Below are 20,932 nucleotides of genomic sequence, written 5' to 3' on the forward strand. Positions count from 1 at the left end.
CAGAATCATAGGGGTCCCAGAAGATGAAGACAGAGAAAAAGGGGTAGAAGGGTATTGTGACCAAATCACAGGAGAAAACTTTCCTAACCTGGGGAAAGACACAGACATCAAAAAGACACAGATTCAACAAAAACTGACCATCAACAAGACATATCATAGTCAAATTCACAAAATACTCAGGCAAGGAAAGAATCATGAAAGCAGCAAGGGAAAAAAGTCCTTAACTCACAAGGGAAGACAGATCAGGTTTGAAGCAGACCTATCCACAAAAACTTGGCAGGCCAGAAAGGAGTGGCAGGATATATTTAATGTGCTGTATCGGGAAAATATGCAGCCAAGAATGTTTTATCCTGCAAGACTGTCATTCAAAGTAGAAGGTGAGATTAAAAGTTCCCCAGACAAAAATTAAAGGAGTTCGTGACTACTAAACCAGCCCTGAAAGAAATTTAAGGGGGACTCTCTGAGGAAAGAAAAGATGGGAGGAAAAAAAAAAAGACCAAAAGCAACAAAAACTAGAAAGGACCACCAGAAACTCCAGCTCTGCAGGCAACATAATGGCAATAAATTCATATCTTTCAGTACTCACTATAAATGTCAATGGACTAAACACTCCAATCAAAAGACATATGGTAACAGAATGGATGAGAACACAAGATCTATCTATATGCTGTTTACAAGAGACCCACTTGGGACCTAAAGACACCTTCAGATTGCAAGTAAGGGGATGGAGAACCATCTACCATGCTAATAGTTGACAAAAGAAAGCTGGAGTAGCCATACTTATATCAGACAATCCAGATCTTAAAATAAAGGCTGCAACAATAGATGAAGAAGGGCATTATATCATAATTAAGGGGTCTGTCCATCAAGAAGATCTAACAATTGTAAAAATTTATGCCTCCAACGTGAGAGCATCCAAATATATAAATCAATTAATCATGAACATAAACTCATTGGCAATAATACCATAATAGTAGGGGACTTCAACACCCCACTTACAACACTGGACAGATCATCTAAACAGAAAATCAACAAGGAAACAAGGGATTTGAATGACACACTGGACCAGATGGACTTAACAGATATATTCAGAACACTTCATCCTAAAGCAGCAGAATATACATTCTTCTCCAGTGTGCATGGAACGTTCTCCAGAATAGATCACACTGGGACACACATCAGCCCTCAACAAGTACAAAAAGATCAAGATTATCCCGTGCATATTTTCAGACCACAACGCTATGAAACTCAAAATCAACCACAAGAAAAAATATGGAAATATAACAAATACTTGGAGACTAAAGACCATCCTACTGAAGAATGAATGGGCTAACCACGAAGTTAAAGAGGAAATTAAAAAGTACATGGAAAGCAATGAAAATGATAACACCACAGCCCAAAACCTCTGGGATGCAGCAAAGGTGGTGATAAAAGGAAAATATATAGCCATCCAGGCCTTCCTGAAGAACAAAGAAATGTCTCAGATACACAACCTAATCTTACATCTTAAAGAGTTGGGAAATAAACAGCAAATAAAACCCCAAACCAGCAGAAGACAGGAAATAGTAAAGATTAGAGCAGAAATCAAAGCTAACAAACCCCCCCAAAAAAACAGTAGAACAGATCAATGAAACCAGAAGCCAATTCTTTGAAAGAATTAACAAAATTGATAAACCACTTGCCAGTTTGATCAAAAATAAAGAGGAAAGGAACCAAATAAATAAAATCAAGAATGAAAGAGGAGAGATCACAACCAACACAGCAGAAATACAAATAAGAGAATATTATCAGCAATTATATGCCAGTAAAATAGGCAATCTGGAAGAAATGGACAAATTTCTAGAAACATATAAACTACCAAAAATGAAACAAGAAGAAATAGAAAATTTGAACAAACCCAAAACCAGTAAAGAAATTGAATCAGCAATCAAAAATCTCCCAAAAAACAAGAGTCCAGGGCCAAGATGCCTTTCCAGGGGAATTCTACCAAACATTTAAAGAGGCTGTTAAGAAGCTCTTTTGAAGCTGTTCTGAAAAAATAGAAATGGAAGGAAAACATCCAAACTCTTTCTATGAAGCCAGCATTACCTTGATTCCAAGACCATACAAAGACCCCACTAAAAAAGGAGAACTATATACCAATTTCCCTGATGAACATGGATGCAAAAATGCTCAACAAGATATTAGCCAATCGGATCCAACAATACGTTAAAAAATTATTCACCATGACCAAGTGGGATTTTTACCTGGGATCCAAGGCTGGTTCAATACTTGCAAAATAATCAATGTGATTCATCACATCAATAAAAGAAAGGACAAGAACCACATTATCTTCTCAATCGATGCGAAGAAAGCATTTGACAAAATACAGCATCTTTTCTTGATAAAAACCCTCAAGAAAGTAGGGATAGAAGAATCATACCTCAAGATCATAAAAACCATCTATGAAAGATCCAATGCTAATATTATCCTCAATGGGGAAAAGCTGAGAGCTTTCCCCTCCAAGGTCAGGAACAAGACAGGGATGTCCACTCTCGCCACTGTTATTCAACATAGTACTGGAAATCTTAGTGTCAGCAATCAGACAACACAAAGAAATAAAAGGCATCCAAATCGGCCAAGAGGAGGTCAAATTTTCACTCTTCTCAGATGACATATGATATTCTGTATGGAAAACCCAAAATATTCCACCAAAAAAACTGCTAGAATTGATTCATGAATTCAGCAAAGTCCCAGGATATAAAATCAATGCACAGAAATCAGACGCATTTCTATATACCAATAATGAAGCAACAAAAAGAGAAATCAAGGAATCAATCCCGTTTACAATTGCACAAAAACCCATAAAATGCCTAGGAATAAACCTAACCAAAGAGGTGAAAAATCTATACACTGAAAACTATAGAAAGCTTATGAAAGAAATTGAAGAAGACAGAAGAAAGCAGAAAAATATTCAATGCTCCTGAATAGGAAGAACAAATATTGTTAAAATGTCAATACTACCCAAAGCAATATACATATTCAATGCAATACTATCAAAATACCACCAACATTCTTCACAGAGCTAGAAACACAATCCTAAAATTTGTATGGAACCAGAAAAGACCCCAAATAGCCGAAGCAATCCTGAAAAAGAAAACCAAAGCTGGAGGCATGACAATCCCAGACTTCAAACTGTATTACAAAGCTGTAATCATCAAGACCATCAAGACAGTATGGTACTGGCACAATAAAAGACACTCAGATCAGCTGAACAGAATAGAGAACCCAGAAAGGGACCCACAAATGCATAGCCAACTAATCTGACAAAGTAGGAAAGAATATCCAATGGAATAAAGACAGTCTCTTCAGCAAGTGGTGCTGGGAAAACTGGACAGTGACATGCAGAAGAATGAACCTGGAACACTTTCTTACACCATAGACAAGAATAAACTCAAAATCGATGAAAGACCTAAATATAAGACAGGAAGCCATCACAATCCTCGAGGAGAAAGCAGAGAAAAACCTCTTTGACCTTGACTGCAGCAACTTTTTACTCAACACGTCTCTGGAGGCAAGGGAAACAAAAGCAAAAATGAACTATTGGGACCTCATCAAAATAAAGCTTCTGCACAGCGAAGGAAACAATCAGCAAAACTAAAAGGCAACTGATGGAATGGGACAAGATATTTTCAAACGACATTATCAGATAAAGGGTTAGTATCCAAAATGTATAAAGAACTTATCAAACTCAACACCCCCAAAAACAAATCATCCAGTGAAGAAATGGGCAAAAGACATGAAAAGACACTTCTCCAAAGAAGACATCCAGATGGCCAACTAACACATGAAAAAATGCTCAGCATCACTAAGGAAATACAAATCAAAACCACAATGAGATACCACCTCACACCGTCAGAGTGGCTAACATTAACAACTCAGGCAATGACAGATGTTGGCAAGGATGCAGAGAAAGAGGATCGCTTTTGCATTTTTGGTGGCAATGCAAGCTGGTGCAGCCCCTCTGGAAAAAACTATGGAACTTACTCAAAAAATTAAAAATAGAACTACCCTCCAACCCAGCAATTGGACTACTAGGTATTTATCCAAGGGATACGGGTATGATATTTCAAAGGGGCACATGCACCCCAATATTTATAGCAGCACTATCAACAATAGCCAAAGTATGGAAAGAGCCCAATGTCCATCGATGGATGAATGGATAAAGAAGATGTGGTGTGTGTGTGTGTGTGTGTGACACACACACACACACATACACACACACACACACACAAACACTGGAGTATTACTCGGCAATCAAAAAGAATGAAATCTTGCTGTTTGCAGCTATGTGGATGCAACTAGAGGGTATTATGCTAAGCAAAATTAGTCATAGAAACACAAGTATCATAGGACTTCACTCATACGAGGACTTTAAGATAAAAAAGAGATGAACCTAATGGAAGGGAAGCAAAAATAATACAAAAACAGGGAGGGGGACAAAACATATGAGACTCTTAAATATGGAGAACAAACAGAGGGTTGCTGGAGGGGTTGCGGGAGGGGGGATGGGCTAAATGGGTAAGGGGCATTAAGGAATCTACTCCTGAAATCACTGTTGTACTATATGCTAACTTAGATGTAAATTAAAACACACACACACACACACACACACACACACACACACACACACACACACAATATGATACCATTTGGGTAAAACATGCATTCATACTGCAATATACCACTTTTTCTGGAGAACTATCTCAAATACACAAACAGGCCAAAAAAAAAATGTATTGACCAAACAGATAAATGCAGTTATTCTTACAGTGGTGGCCAACAGGGATTTGGCCCAAATAATAAATGTATATAAAAAGTAAAATAAGCTACTGCAGAATAAGGTATTAATATTTTCTTTAGCAAGGGAAAGATATTAAATATGATTGCCACCCTAACTGTATTTTCCAGATCCTGATGCTTTGAGAGAAATGTAGAAGACTTCTTATATCTAAAGATTCTATGCTGGATAGAATAGAGTTTATGCTATAATTCAAAATTCTTGAAGTTTAAAATCCACACAGTAAACAAACACATTCATTTGAAAACAATCTATGATTACTGAAAATGATTATGTTCTCCATTGTGCCCAAATCATTCATGCACCAGCCAATGCGAGAGTGGGTAGAAAGAAGAAAGAGAGACAGTTCCCATCTTCAAGCAACCTAGAGATTAATGGGAACGCACACATTCGGATCTGAAAACATAACGGGATACATGTCATGAACTAGATATACAGTGAGACACCAGAGCATACAGGAGATAAGGAAGGAAAGGAGGAATTAAGTAGACAGAATGTGTGTTGTGGGGAAGAAGGCAATGATCCAGGCCAAGGATACAGGTACAAGTGCAGGATAAAAGGGAACATAAAGTAAGGCACCTAGAGGCACAGTTGGTTAAGCATCCAACTTTGGTTCAGTTCATGATCTCAGAGTTTGTGAGTTTGAGCCCTATATCAGGCTCTCTGCTGTCAGCACAGAGCCCACTTCGGATCCTCTGTCCTCCTCTCTCCCTGTCCCTTCCCCACCCACCCCCTCAAAAATAAAAAGGGAACATAAAGGACCCCACTTGGATGTGGGTAGTATAGTTGAAAGAGAGGAGGGAGACAGAGCCAGACTACGCCAGGCTTCAAAAGCCAGGGTAAAGAATTTGGATTTTATTTTAAAGATACTGGGAGGTCATGCAAATGTGGTTTTAAACACAGGACTGACATGATAAGTTCTGTTTTTGCAGAAGGATCTTCTGACTGCAGGGAGGAAAATGGGAGATAGGAGTAGTAAGCTTGTCAAAATGTAATCTGGGCTCCTACACTGTGGAGGTGACAGTGGCACAGAGAATTGGAGACAAAACAGGTATGGTTTGGATTCAATTGATGGAGAAAATAAATATGTTCAGCTGTCCCGTCTGGAGAGAGAGGAACTTTGCAAATTTCTTTTAAGTGACTCTTGTTTTAATGCTAACCATCTTCTTTTATAGATTACAATCCTTTATCTGTTATCCCCAAATCCAAAAACTCTGAAAATGGACAGGAGTTCTGTACAATGGCAACAAAACCTGATTTGAATTAACAGGAGGTTGGTCATCTTGCCCTATCCTGTTCCGAAAGAATATTCTATATACTGCACTCCGAAAGAATATTCTATATACTGCACTGTAGAAATACTAGCATCTGTGAATATGGGGTACAACTGGAAAAGACAGTAGGTTCGTTAGGTAACAGATGCTGTATGTACTATGCTGCCTTTAAAAAATCTGAATTCAGCAACACATTTGGCCCCAGGGTTTCTATGAAGAATTGCAGATGGTAAGTTGGCCATATTCACTTTCCAGATTTAACGGTCGCGGAGATCATGCTGATACCCAACTCTAGTGACCATACAGACCATAAATTTGTGCCTGTGTTTGGTAGGGGAGGTGGGATATAGGAAAGTCAATTATTATTCTTGATTGTGTGATTCTGGAGTAAAGAATGCATATGTGCATTTTAATGGCTGACCTTTAGACACGCATCAAGTAAGAGTAGAAGCATTCACTTTCAGGGAGTTTTCTTGCCACTATAGATCAAGTGCTACAAGGCTTAACCTCATGTATCCATTCCCCTGGGGAATGATACTTGTTTCTAACAAGCTGTCTGCTAGAAGCGGCCAGAGGCATCAAAAGGAATCAATCCCAGGCCTCTATCAACATTCATTCATTTTTTAAAAATATTCATTGGCACAGCACTCTGCTAGGGGATTTGGAGACAATAAATGACATGTGATTCCAAACTTTTCTCAAGGAAGTTGTTCCAAAGAAGATGTTTCATAAATGTTTGTTAAAATAGTAAACTAGATATAAAGAGAATGTAAGTCTGTAACATTAAATATGAGTTGAGAAAATCAGGGTGCTAATCGCTTTGGAATTGAGAGCTTGAGATCAGGGAGAAAATTGTGTCTAGGGAAGCAACTGCTTTTTTTTTTTTTTTTAATATATATATTTTTTAATGTTTATTTACTTGTGAGAGAAAGAGATAGAGAGAGAGGCATGAGCAGGGGAGGGGCAGAGATGGAGACACAGAATCCGAAGCAGGCTCCAGGCTCTGAGCTGTCAGCACAGAGCCTGACGCGGGGCTCGAACTCACAAACCATGAGGTCATGACCTGAGCTGAAGTCAGACGGTCAACCGACTGAGCCACCCAGGTGCCCCAGGAAGCAACTGCTTTGATGCACACGATTTGGATAGACAGTTGGGGAAAAAAAAAAAAATCAAAGCCTATCTCCTTGATTGTCCAGTAACAGAATTCCCTACTAGTACCTCTTGGGAAATATCATTAATTAACTTCCCTTATCCACCAAGCAATTTGTGGAGTTACAATTATGTTCATTTTCAGAGCAGCACTAACCTAGAATCAGCCTCATATTCCTTGAGTTGCAACGACTGTAAAGCAAGGAGGTTCTTGGTAGTTTTAGGCACTTTTTGCAGGATTGGAGAAAATGGACCAGAAAGGTCTTACCTTCAACGCAAGAAGGCTGAGCCCGAGTTGTGCCAGCAACCTGTCCTGGGAAGCAGGAACACTTGACTGTTTGCGATCGCTCTTCTATGCGGTTCTTATTACAGCACCTGTGCACAGCGACCACCTCACAGGTCCCTTGCTTGATTTGGTGGTGACCTGATGGATAAAGGGGGAGAAAAACAAACCCGGCGCTGTGAGGAAAAAATGAAGCTACCACATAGACGAATGATGCCATGACTACATTTTCTAACTTCCTGTTCTATGCTTAGGAATCTTTATAACTTTTCCCTTTCATATAATTTCAAATATATATAAAGGTGGTATGAATAATGCAAAAAAAAAAAAAAAAAAACCTCCTATGAACCTGTGGTAGTCAGAAATTCAGCCCCCAGGACCTTCAACTCCTAGTATCACAGCCACAGCTAAATTATGCTACTTACATGGCAAAAGAGATTTTGCAGATATAATTTAAATCACTAACTGGTTAGCGGCACCTGGGTGGTGCAGTCTGTTAAGTGTCCAACTCTTGAACTTGGCTCAGATCATGATCCCGGTCAGTGCGTTCAAGCCTCCCATTGGGCTCTGCACCGATGGCTCAGAACCTGCTTGGGATTCTGTCTCTCCCTCTCTCTGCTCTTCTCCCACTTGCACATGTGCGCTCTCTCCCTTCTCCCCCTCAAAAATAAACATTTAAAAATTAAAAAAAAATTTTTTTAACATTTATTTCTGAGAGACAGAGCATGAGCATGAGCATGAGCAGGAGAGGGGCAGAGAGAGAGGGAGACACAAAATCCAAAGCAGGCTCCAGGCTCTGAGCTCCAGGCTCTCAGCACAGAGCCCAATGTGGGGCTCGAACTCACCAGTGGTGAGATCATGACCTGAGCCAAAGTCAGACACTTAACAGACTGAGCCACCCAGGCGCCCCTAAATTTTTTTTTTAAATCACTAACTGGTTGGTCTTAAGAGAAGGAAATTATCCTGGATTGTCCAGATAGGGCTGATGTGATCACGTGAGCCCACAAAAGCAGACAAATGAAGCAGAAGGGGAAGTCAGATTGAAAACAGAAACACTCAAATCACCACTGCTGGCTTAAAGACGGAGGGGTCAAAAGGCAAGGAAATGGTGACTTCAGTCCTACAACCACAAGGAACTGAGTTCGGACAACAAACTGAATACATGTGGAAGCAGATTCTTCCCCAGAGCCTCCATAAGTAAAGCGGTCCTGCTGATACTTTGATTTTAACCCAGAGGTCAGACTCTGAGCAGAGGAACCAGCTAGTGTGCCAAACTTCTGTCCTACAGAAATAAGCCCCTAAACTTGTGGTCACTGGTCACAGCAGCAATAGCAGAATAATATAAGACCTTATGTGTAGGTTCACCATTGTTAACATGCAACCCTATTTGCCTTGGCATTGCCTCTCTTTCATGTATCTTTCTGAACCATTTGAGAGTCAGTTGCAGATACGATACCCCTTCACCCTTAAATAACACCTGAGAGTGTGTTTTCTAAGAACAAAGACATTCTCTTACATAATTATCAAAATGAGGACATTTGACGCTGATACAATGCTATTACATAATGCTATTATATAATCTACAGGTTTTCCAGATGTCCTAATAATGTCCTTTATAGCCATTATTCCCCTTGTTCAGGATCCAACCCAGGGACCTATGATGTATTTCGTTCTCACATTTCTTTAGCCTTCTTTAATCAGCTAATACTTTTCAGCCTTTATCTTTCCTAACCTTGACATTTTAAAGAATACATGCCAGTTATTTTGTAGACTGTCCCGCAATGGTTCCTATGGCCCTGGTCAAGTCTTCAAAGATTCCAACCCCAGCTGACAGCTAACTGCAATCAGACAACCCTGAAGCCGGACCACCCAGTGAAGTCACACTCACATTTCTGATGATGAGAGAAGAGACTGTATGAAATAATATTTGTGGGTTGTTTTATGCTTCTAGGGTTTAGGCTAATTTGTTACAGAGCAATAGATAACTAATACACTAATTCTGGCTATACCAGGATTGGATAGACTTACCTCTGCTCTGATAAAAACAATGTAAACAAGATTGTGGAGGCAATGTTTAGAAATTATTAATAAAAGACAACCTTTTCAAGCCCCCTTGGGCACTCTCAATTTTCACACATACTATTTACATATAAATTGTTCCGTGAATTACAAGCAATCTCATCTACTCATTAAAACAGGTTTCCCCAAAGACTGTCAGGGGCTAATGCTCTGCTTGGTTTCTGTTGTTTGGTACATGGCCTTCAAATCACAAAACTAGTTTAAAAATCTGAATTAGGCAATGTTTTTAATCGATCAAGTTAGCCCTTCCACAAAACAACCTCTAAATTATTCTGACAAGTTTCTCACCCTTCCTCTGCATACTGTGCTGTCGGTGGAAGCAAACTTCAAAATTACTGGCAAGAACAAATACTAAGGCAAAGTTTCATTTGTAAAACACATAAAAGCAGAACCAGTTCCCAGAGAATCAAACCACCATCATGAGAGAGAGTTTTCAATCTACTACAGAAGAAAACATCAAGTGATTACAACTATAAACCTAATTAAACGTATACAACAAGAATGCAGATTTCTCATAGGTAGTTATACACAAACTGTAAAAATTAAGTAAAAATAAATCGTAATTACAATGTGAGGAAAGTAGCATGGGAATTTAGTGCTGAGTAAGCAGAAAAGTAAGGACTTTGAAGAGTTCATGAGGAGATCCTGTCTCTGGTTTCCAATTGCAAGCAAACACAGTCAGGTCAAACATTCCATGAATGGCTAGCCATGTAGTTGGGGGGGGCCAAGGTGAATTTATCCTCAGTCCTCCAACAGTGTCTTCCCCTCCCTGTTGGCCACTGTTGCCATTTGCTCAGCTGCCACAACAAAGTACCACAGGCTGGGTGGCTTAAGTAACAGATCAAGATGCTGGCCAATTCAGTTCCTGGTGAGAGCTTTCTTCCTGGCTTCCAGCAACCAGCTGCCTTCTTACTACGCACTCATGCAGCAAAGACAGTGCTCGGCTGTCTCTTCCTTTTTTTTTTTCCTTCCCATGAAAACACCAACTCTCCCTTATGACCTCACTTAACCTTTATTACCTCCTGATAGACTCTGTCTCCAAATATAGTCACATTTGGGCATTAGTGCTTCGACATATGAATTGGGTGGGGGGGGGGGGGACACAAATATTCCATCTATATAACAGCCATCATGCATTAGATTTTTTTAAAGTTTATTTATTTATTTTAAGAGAGAGAGAGAGTGAGAGTGAGCATGAGCAGGGGAAGGGAAGAGAGACAATCCCAAGCAGGCTCCGCTCTGTCAGTGCAGAGTCCCATGCAGGGCTCGATTTCACAAACCGTGAGAGCATGATCTGAGCTGCTATCAAGAGTCAGAGGCTTAACTGACTGAGCCACCCAGGCGCCCCACAGTAATTAGATTTTATATGACCCTAGAGAGTCATGAAGATAGCACTTAACCTCCTTAAGAAAATAAAGGAAATGTGTTTTAGCAACTTAAAATAGTTGAGAAGTGATTGGACATTTACTAATATTATAGTTGCTTAGAATTTTGCTGCTAGTTAGCCATCCACGAATACAAACAGATTTTTTTTTTCCTTTTCACAAACTTGTCTCTGAATAATCAGCTTGCTGGTCTAGGATTTTATTCACATATACAGACCACTGACTATTGTACTTCATTGATTTTTAAGATACATATTTTTCTCATCTTTAACATTTCAGGAGCTATCACAACTGATAGCATCTTATCACTGTAATTGGCAATGCTTTTCTTTCTTAGAAATACACAAAACAGCAGTCTGTCTCACAATCGATGGTCTTAGATTTGATAAAATAGGGTAGTTTGCAGGCACTGTTTTAAATTCTTTAGAAATACTTTCCTATGTAATCTTACAAAAATGCTATGATGTGGGTACTATTTTCATTCCTTTTGCACGTTTAACAGAATGTACAAACATTAATTTGCCCAAGGTCACACAACTAGAAATTGAAAAATAGAGAGACATAAACCCAGGCAGTGTCTGGACTGTCAAAGTGTGCAGGGGAAAGGTAGTAGCTGTAGTAACTACTATTTCACTAAGTGGAGCCAAAACGGCATCTCCACCTCAGCCAATCACAAGAAATGGCTCAGTCTCCCACTGAAAACATCTTTCCTCCATGAGGACGGTGTCTGCGGGGCTCTATACAGTCACTAGGTCTAGTCGTCTGTGTACTGATAACACTGGACTGTGGTCTTTGAGTAAGAATAGCCCTCATTTCTTTATAACCTACAGTTTCTGGTGGAGGCGGTAAGTCTTCAGAAACGAGTTCTTAAAAGTGCTTAAGGAACGAGAGCAGAAGACAGGAATCCATTGTGAGCTGCAATGCACAAAAACCACAGATCGTACTTGCTTGAGCAGTTCATCTTGTATTAGCCAGGGCTCTAAGAAACTGGCTCACGTGCTTATGGAAGCTGAAAATTCCTAAGATCTTTAGGGTAAAGGCACTAAGATGGAGATTCCCGGGAGCCAAAAGTTCAGTTCAAGTCTGAGTCCAAGGGCTTGATGAGACCCAGGAGAACCCATGTTGGCATTCCAGCTCAACGAATGGAAGGCTCAAAACTCAGCAAGAGCTGATGTTTCAGCTTGCAATGGCAGGAAAAGATTAATGTCCCAATCCACAGTCAGGAATAATTCCCTCTTATTCAGGGGAAAATCAGCCTTTTTGTTCTACTTAGTCCTTCAACTGATTGGATAAGGCCCACCCACATTAAGGAGGGAAATCTTTACTCAATCTATCAATTTGAATGCAAAACTCCTCCAAAACACCCTCAAAAAACACACAAAATAAAGTGTGACCAAGTACCTGGGCACCCCATGGCCCAGTCAAGTAGTTATATAAAATAAGCCACCATAAACATCACACAACTATGTAGTGTAGTCCTGTTACTTGGGGGGAAAAATGAAAGCTTTTAAAACAGACAAGAAATTTTCATGGTAAACTCACTTTTCTAGAAAAGTACAGGAGGGATGCCTTGCACAATAAGATTGGTACCAACGAGTGGCCACTACCAATAAATTCACTTAAAGATACATCTCCCTCTTCAGCAACAGGAAACATTTTGGTTGGGGATCCATCTTGAAAACTAAAGTAAATATGTATACATAAGAGAGGTTGCAGCTGAAACTTTTCATATGGGATTTACCTTACTGTTTCAAGGTATGAACTAGGACAGGTAAGACTAAGTTATCCAGGAGTAGATCTGTTCTCTGAAGAAAAACTGGCTGAAGAAAAAACAAAACTCTATCCTCTTGATGCTGTCTCTTAATCCCTGTGAGCTGCTAGGCTATTTCCCTGCCAGTTTTGTCTGGGTAGGTAGAAGGGAAGATATTTATTTCTATTTATTTAACCAACACTTGGATACAATATGCTACAGACTAGACACTGTTCTCAGTGCTCTTGAAGACATATCTTCTAAATGTGGAAAACTGACATTGTTCCTTGATGCCTTTCCACACTTCTGACCTTGCAACCAGGTGGGGTAGGCATACTTTCTTTTTTGGGGGGAAAATAAAAGGTGACTTAAGATATTATCAAGACTCTAAAATCTAAGATACGCAATTCTTCATTCACCTGAAGTTAATGTGGACATCATCTAAAGTATTATGATCATTCTTAAAACATTAATTTACTACTACGCAATTGCTAGAGAAGATGGATTAAACTTATCTGGAGAGTAAACTGTTTAAATGCTTATCTTTTTTTCCTTATTAACTATGCTTTTTAGAGACATTGTGAACAACAAAGGAAATGTTCATTTGTCTCAATGCAGTGAAAGCCCTTCCACTGTTCAGGAGAGAAACTACAAAACTTCATTTGCAACAGAAGTTCTTTCACTGAAACTATTTGAAAGCCAACAGAGACACAGGAGGCATCAGATGAGAGTGATGTGCTTCCTGCTATTATTTCCCTTGGATCCTTTTCCTTTTGTTCAAATCCCTTTTCCCCCTTCCTTCTCCTGCCTAGCACAAGAACATACACCCTTAAAAGGAAGCCTCACACTCCAGTGATCTTCTTAGAAGGCATTTATTTGAGTGTGGTTTTCTCTGTGGCATTCTCATCCTTTCTCTCTACGAAAGCACGACAGAGGAAAGAGAATGCTGAAAAGAATTCATGAAAAGAAAGCAGACAACGAGGCATCTCCTACATTTCTCAACTTTCTCCCCCTATGCCTGCCCCAGGTTAGCTTTCAGTCACAAAGGGATATGTCATAGTACCGATGTAAAACAATGGTAGCCATGGGACTAGCTGGGCAAGTTTGGTAACTTACTTGTGGAGACAAGTATCTTCTGAGCTCACACTAGGCATGAGGCCCCCTGCTGGCAATGACGATAGAACAATAAAGAAGCCACATGGCCTGTGGTCTTAACAAGTAGAGAGACTTGAAGAAAATATCTCACAAGACTCCCAAGGAGGAAATGGCCTTCTCCTTAGCTTCTGGTAACGACAGAGGGAGCCATGGCCTTGCAGTCAGAATTGCTGAGCTAGGATGGTACCTTGCAGACTTGGGTAATTCCAAGGAGGCTCTCACTCTCATTTTCTCAGACACAAGGAATTTATTATCTACATCACATGATGGTTATAAATCTTAAACTGCTTAATGAACATAGTGAACTACTTGAAAAACCATGGATGTTGAATAAATGACTTGTTTTTGTTGACACATTGATTCAATAAATATTTGTTGAGCATTTACTCCGTGCTGGCACATGCAAACAATGCTGAACAAAACAGGCCCCCAAATATCCTCTTCCTCAAGGACTTTTCATATTTTAGTAATGAAAGAAACACAAAGCAGGAAAGATACAATTTAAAATGGGGAGGGCCTCAGAAACTAACATTTGAGCGAGAAATTAAAGCAGTAAGAGAGTAAGTCCTGAAGATATCAGAGGGAAAGAGGCCCTTAAAGCTAGAGCTATGTGAGAGAAGGAAAAATTAATAGTAGATGCCAGAGAAATAATGGAGGGTGAATGGGCAGATTATAGAGGGCCTCATGGGTCACTGGGGGCTTGGGCTTTTACTTATAATGGGGTGGGAAGTCACTGGAGATTATGAACTTAGAATGACCTGATCAGACATATATTTTGTAAAGATCTACTATGAGCAGAAGAGTAAGGATGAAAGCAGGGACATAGCACCTGCCCATAGTAATCCAAGGAGAGGTGATAATAGCTTGGACCATCATAGCAGTGGAAATGATAAGAAAATGTCAGGTTCTGGATTTATTTCGAAAGTAGAAGGGACAGGATTTGTTGATGGCTTAAATTTAAGATGTGAGAGGAAGAGAGGAGTCAATGCTGACTCCAAAATTATAGACCTGAACAATAAGAATAGTGGGTTGTCCCTTAAATAAATGAGTGAAAAACTAGGAGCTTGGTTATTAAGTTTTAAATGCCAATTAGATATTTAACTGAGGAAGGTCAAATAGGCAGTAAGACATTTGAGTCTGGAATTCAAGAGAGAAGTCTGGTTTTCAGATGGACAGTTACTTACCACTGGAATATAGGATGGTATTTAAAGTCATGGCACACTGGATAAAATCTCCAAAAGAGTAATTGTAGCCAGAGGGAAAAAAAAATAATTATTTATGCGTTGAGTTTGGAAGAAAAGAAAAAATAGCCAGTGGCCTTAAAAGAACCAAAAGTGAATGCATAAGGTCAAAGAGGTGGGTTCAAGATGGTAACAGAGCAAGATCTTGAACTCACCTCCTCTCACAGACTCAGCAAATCTACAACTACGTATGGAATAATTCCCTCTAAAGGGGCCTGAAAAATCACTTTAGAGAACGTCCACAACAAAGGGTAAAAGGACAGCATTGAGACAGGAAGAGGCAGAGACATGAACTCACCAGGAAAAAAATCATCCCAGCCTCAGTGCCTCACAACCAGAAGACATTACAACGGTACAGAACTTTTCCTTGAGAAGCAAGGGATTCGATCTCCACATCAGACACCAACCCTGCGCAGGATAGACAAGCCCCCAAATACCAGGCTTTGAAAACTGATGAGGATTATGCTCAGGAGAACTATCAAACTGTGGGGACTGGAAACACTGTGTAAAGGGGCTCATGTGCACAATCACTTGACCTAGAAACCAGCTCAATAATACCAATCTGAAAAGCACATACACCCTAGACAACAGAGATCCACTTACCAATTGTACAGTGTCTGTTACAAAGGCAGCAGACAGCAGAGACTCTCCACAGAAAATAAGACACTGGTGGGAGCCATTTTTGTGATCTCAGTCTACCTTATTGATACTGGCACCGAATGGGTGTCATTTTAGAATTCTCCCCCTAACCTGCTAGCACCAGTGGGTAGTACCACTGAGAACTCTGCCCACAAATGCACAGAAGCAGTTGCTGATGAACCCCAACCTTGGACCAGGGGCCAGACCCACCCACCTAACATAGGAGGACCAAAATATTACAGCAAATATTAACAGGCATAAAGAGAAAAAATAGGCAGTAATACAATAGTAGTTGAGAATGTGAACACCTCACTTACATCAATGCGCAGATCATCCAGACAAAAAATCAGGAGGGAAACATTAGCCTTAAATGACACATCAGAACAGATGGACTTAGCAGATATATACAGAATCATCTATAGAAAAGCAGCAGAATACACATTCTACTCAAGTGCCCATGGAACATTCTCCAAGATACATTCCATTTCAGGCCACAGAATAAGTCTCAATAATTCAAGAAAACTGAAATAATTTCAAGCATCTTATTTAACCACAATGGTATGAAACTAGAAATTAAATACAAAAATAAAACTGGAAAAAACACCAAAACATGGAGATTAAACAACATGCTGCTGAAAAATCAGCGGGTCTTTGGACAAAAAATAAATTAAAAAAATACCTAGAGACAACTGAAAACAAAAATATGATAAAACAAAATCTACAGGATGCAGCAAAAGTGGTTTCTAAGAGGGAAGTTCATAGCAATGCAGGCCTACCTTAAGAAATAAGAAAAATATCAAATAAAAAATCTCCCTTTACATGTAAAGGACCTAGACAAAAAAGAATAGGTAAAGCCCCAAATTAGTAGAGGGATGGAAATAATAAAGATCAAAGTGAAGAGAAATGAAATTGAGACTAAAAAGATAAATTATATTAAAAAAAATAAATTATTGTCAAGTTAGCTAACATACAGGGTATAGTGTGCTCTTGGCTTTGGGAGTAAATTTCCATGATTCATCACTTACATACAACACCCAGTGCTCTCCCACCATTTGCCCTCCTCAATCCCCATCACCCATTCCCCCCCCCGCCACACCTCCCATCAACCCTCAGTTTGTTCTCTGTATTTAAGAGTCTCATGATTTGCCTCCCTCTCTGTTTGAAACTATTAAAAAGATAATTTAAAAGATCAGTGAAACTAAGCTGGTTCATTGACAAACACATAGACAAACTAACCTAAATAAATAAATAAATAAATAAATAAATAAATAAATAAATAAAATAGAGGACTCAAATAAATAAAATTTGAAATGAAAGAGGCAAAGTTATAACTGATAGCATAGAAATAAAAGTATCAAGAGACTACTACAAACAATTATATGCCTTCAAACTGGATAACCAAGAACAAATGGATAAATTCCAAGAAACATACAATCTTCCAAGACTGATTCAGGAACAAACAGAAAATCTGAAAGGACCATTTACTAGTAAGGATATTAAAATACTAATCAAATACCTCCCAACCAACAACAGACCAGGACTAGATGTCTTCAATGGTAAGTTCTACCATCCATCCAAAAAAGAATTAATACCTATCCATCTCAAACTCTTCCAAAAACTAACAGTGGGTAAAACTTCCAAACACATTTTATGAGGCCAGCAATACCATGATACCAAAACCAAACAAGGATACCACACTCACAAAAATTACAGGCCAATATTCTTGATGTATATGGATGCAAAAATCCTCACCAAATTACTAGAATGCTTAATTCAACAAAACATTAAAAGTATCATACATAACAATCAAGTGGGATTTATTCCAGAGAGCAGGGAAGGTTCAACATCTGCAAATCAATCTACATAATATATCACATTAATAAAATGAAAGATAAAACTATCTTTCATCTCCCAAGATACAGAAAAGCACTTAACAAAATTCAACATCCGTTTATGATATAAAGTCTCAACCAAATGGGCTTAGAGGGGATATACATCAACATAATAAAAGCCATATATAACAATCCTACAGCTAACCTCAACTCAATGATGAAAAGATGAAAGCCTTTCCTCAAAAATCCAGAAGACAAGGATGCCTACTTTTCCACTTTTATTCAACCCAGTACTGTAAATTCTAGCTACAGTGATTAGGCAAGAAAAATAAATAAGAAGCATCCAAATCAGAAAGGAAAAAAGAAAACCATTTGCAAATGACATACTATATTTAGAAAACACCAAAAAACTACTGGGGTAAATGAATTCATTGAATTCACAAGATACAAAATCAATATACAGAAATTTGGGCATTCCTATCCACTAAAAAACAAACAACTAGCAGAAAGAAATTAAGAAAACAATACCATTTACAATTGTATCAAAAAAGAGTATAATTCCTAAGAACAAATTTAACCAAGGAGACAATGGCATTTTTCACAGAAGCAGAACAAATTATTCTAAAATTTGTATGGAACTACCAAAGACCTCAAGCAGCCAAAGCAACCTGGAGAAAGAAGACCAAAACTGGAGGTATCAGGCTCCCTGATTTTAAACTACACTACAAAGCTATACTAACCAAAGCAGTATGGTATTGGCAACAGAAACAAATGATCAACAGAACAGAACTGAAAGCCAATAAAAACACAAACATATATAGGGACAATCTATAAGAAGGAGCCAAGAACATACAAGGAAGAAAAGTCGGTTCAATAAATGGTGTTGGAAAAACTGACACAAATGCAAGAATGAAAGTAGACCGTATTTACATCATACACAAAATTAATTTAAAATAGATGGACTTGAATGGAAGACTCGAAACCATAAAATTCTTGTAAGAAAAAATGGGCAGTAAATTCATCAGTCTCAGCAACATCTTTGTGACTCCAAAGGCAAGGAGAAAATAAACAAATGAGACCACATCAAATAAACAGCTTCTGCATAGCAGAGTAGACCATCATTAAATGTTAAGGCAATCTAAAGGAATGTGCAAAGATATTTGCAAACTGTCTACGTGATCAGGTGCAAATATGCAAAATATATAAAGAGCTCCTAGGGCTCAACAACAACAAAAATAAAAACACTTAAAAAACGGGCAGAGGATTGGAGTATACATTTCTTCAAAGAAGATATACAGATTGCCAACAGACACATGAAAAGATGCTCAACATCACTAATTATTAGGTAAATGCAAACGAAAACAGAGTAAGGTAACACCTTATACCTGTCCGGGTAGCTCTTATCAAAAAGACAAGGAATAACGAGTTTAACAAGGCAAGGATGTGGAAAAAAAGAAAACCTTCATACACTGTTGGTCACATTGTAAACTGGCATAGTCACTATCTAAAACAGTGTGCAAATTTCTCAAAAAATTAAGAATACAACTAACATATGACCCAGCTATTCCATCTCTGGATATTTATCCAAATAATACAAACATACTTAAGTCAAAAAGATATATGTACCCTTTTGTTCACTGCAGCATTTATTTAAAATAGTCAAGATATGGAAACAAACTAAGTATCCATCAATAAATGAATAAAGATGTGAACACACAGACACAGCAACATGCAGGGAATACTGAGCCAGAAAAAATGAAATCTTGTCATTTGGACAATATAGATGGGCTTCTGAGGGTATTATGCTAAATGCACTAAGTCAGACACAGAAAGACAAATACTGTATGATTCCATTCACCTGTGGAATGTAAAAAACAAAATAGATAAACAAACCAGAAACAGACTCATGGAAACATCAAATAAACTACAGGTTACTCAAGGTGGAAGGTATTAGAGGGCAGGTGACATAAATAGGTGAAGGGGATTAAGAACTAATATATGAGTCACAGGGATATAATACACATCATGGGGAATATAGGCAGTAATCCTAGAATAATTTTTGTATGATGACAGATGGTAACAACTTGTCACGGGGATCATTACATCATGTATAAAAATATCAAATCACTATGGTGTGAAACTAAAACTCTAACAATACTGTATGTCAAATACACACAAGTGCAAATACACACATGTCAACACACACACACACACACACACACACACACACACACACAATAGCTCCCACTTTAATTATAATACAAAAGCTGGCTTTAATTAACAACACATAACTTTTCAATGTTACGTTGAAATACCACTTAACATTTTAGTGGAACGAATCTTCCATTATTTCACAAGCAGTCCATCAAACTGTCTGTACACCCCCCATCCCCAAATTCACTTGTTGAAGCCCTAAACTCCAAGCGACCACAGTTGTAGATAAGGCCTTTTCAAGGTAATTAAGGTTAAGTGAGATCTTAAGGGCAGGGCCCTAATCCAGCAAGACTGGTGTCCCTTCTCTCCATACAGGCACAGTGGGAAGGCTACATGACGTCACAGTGAGAAGGTAGCCATCTGCACACCAGGAATCAAGTCTCCACCAGAATATGAATTTGCTAACACATGGATGTTGGACTTCTAGCTTCTAAAGCTATGAGAAAATAACTTTCTGATGTTTAAGCCACCTGATCTCTCCTTTTTTGTAATGGCAGGCCGAGGTGACTAATATACACTGTTACTTATTAATTCTAACTTTAGAGAATGAGTAAAGGTGACATACTTCAGATCAAGGGGTATCGCACTAATAACATGACTGGGCAAAACAAATCTTTGGGGATCACTCATGTTTCTGAAAAAGTCTCTCTCCATGTGTGCATGGGTACAGGTGTGTGTCCGTGAAACTGCTTTTACCATTCATTACAGAGTATTGGGAAATATCAAGTAAAAGGCATGATTTTTGTCTTTACCTGCTGGTGGTCTGGATTCTGCCTGCCTTAGTTTACAGCAACAAAGACTACTACAATGCCAAATTGTACTGGAGAATGGTCTGGTCCTTTGGAAATATACGTAGCTTGCCACTTACTTATAAACAATTCAGAAAAAAAATGGCAAGATAGGCAGACAGATTTTTAACTGGTAGTTCCAATATGATAGGGTATAATGTGATAACTCTTGTAAGAGATATAAAGATGTTCATTCTACTTTCCTTCCAACCCTTCTTTAGGTTTTCTAACTGTGCAAATATGAAATTGGGGGGTGTAGATGGAGGCAAGCTAACATTACAAGAAATAACTAGAAGGCATTAT

At 38.6% G+C, this 20,932-nt stretch overlaps 1 protein-coding gene across 1 annotated transcript in view; it reads right to left on the bottom strand.

Annotated features, from left to right (window-relative positions):
* The window catches only part of TAFA4 (TAFA chemokine like family member 4), a 174,744-nt gene that overhangs the window by 19,321 nt on the left and 134,491 nt on the right, over positions 1 to 20,932 (bottom strand). The window contains exon 4 of the mRNA XM_019469759.2: positions 7,532 to 7,687. Coding sequence (XP_019325304.1) covers positions 7,532 to 7,687 — 156 coding nt within the window. The remainder of the gene's footprint in view (positions 1 to 7,531; positions 7,688 to 20,932) is intronic.

This window comes from Panthera pardus, unplaced genomic scaffold (assembly GCF_024362965.1).
Source record: "Panthera pardus isolate Hobbes unplaced genomic scaffold, ASM2436296v1 HiC_scaffold_8, whole genome shotgun sequence".
In the NCBI taxonomy this organism is placed as follows: Eukaryota; Metazoa; Chordata; class Mammalia; order Carnivora; family Felidae; genus Panthera; species Panthera pardus.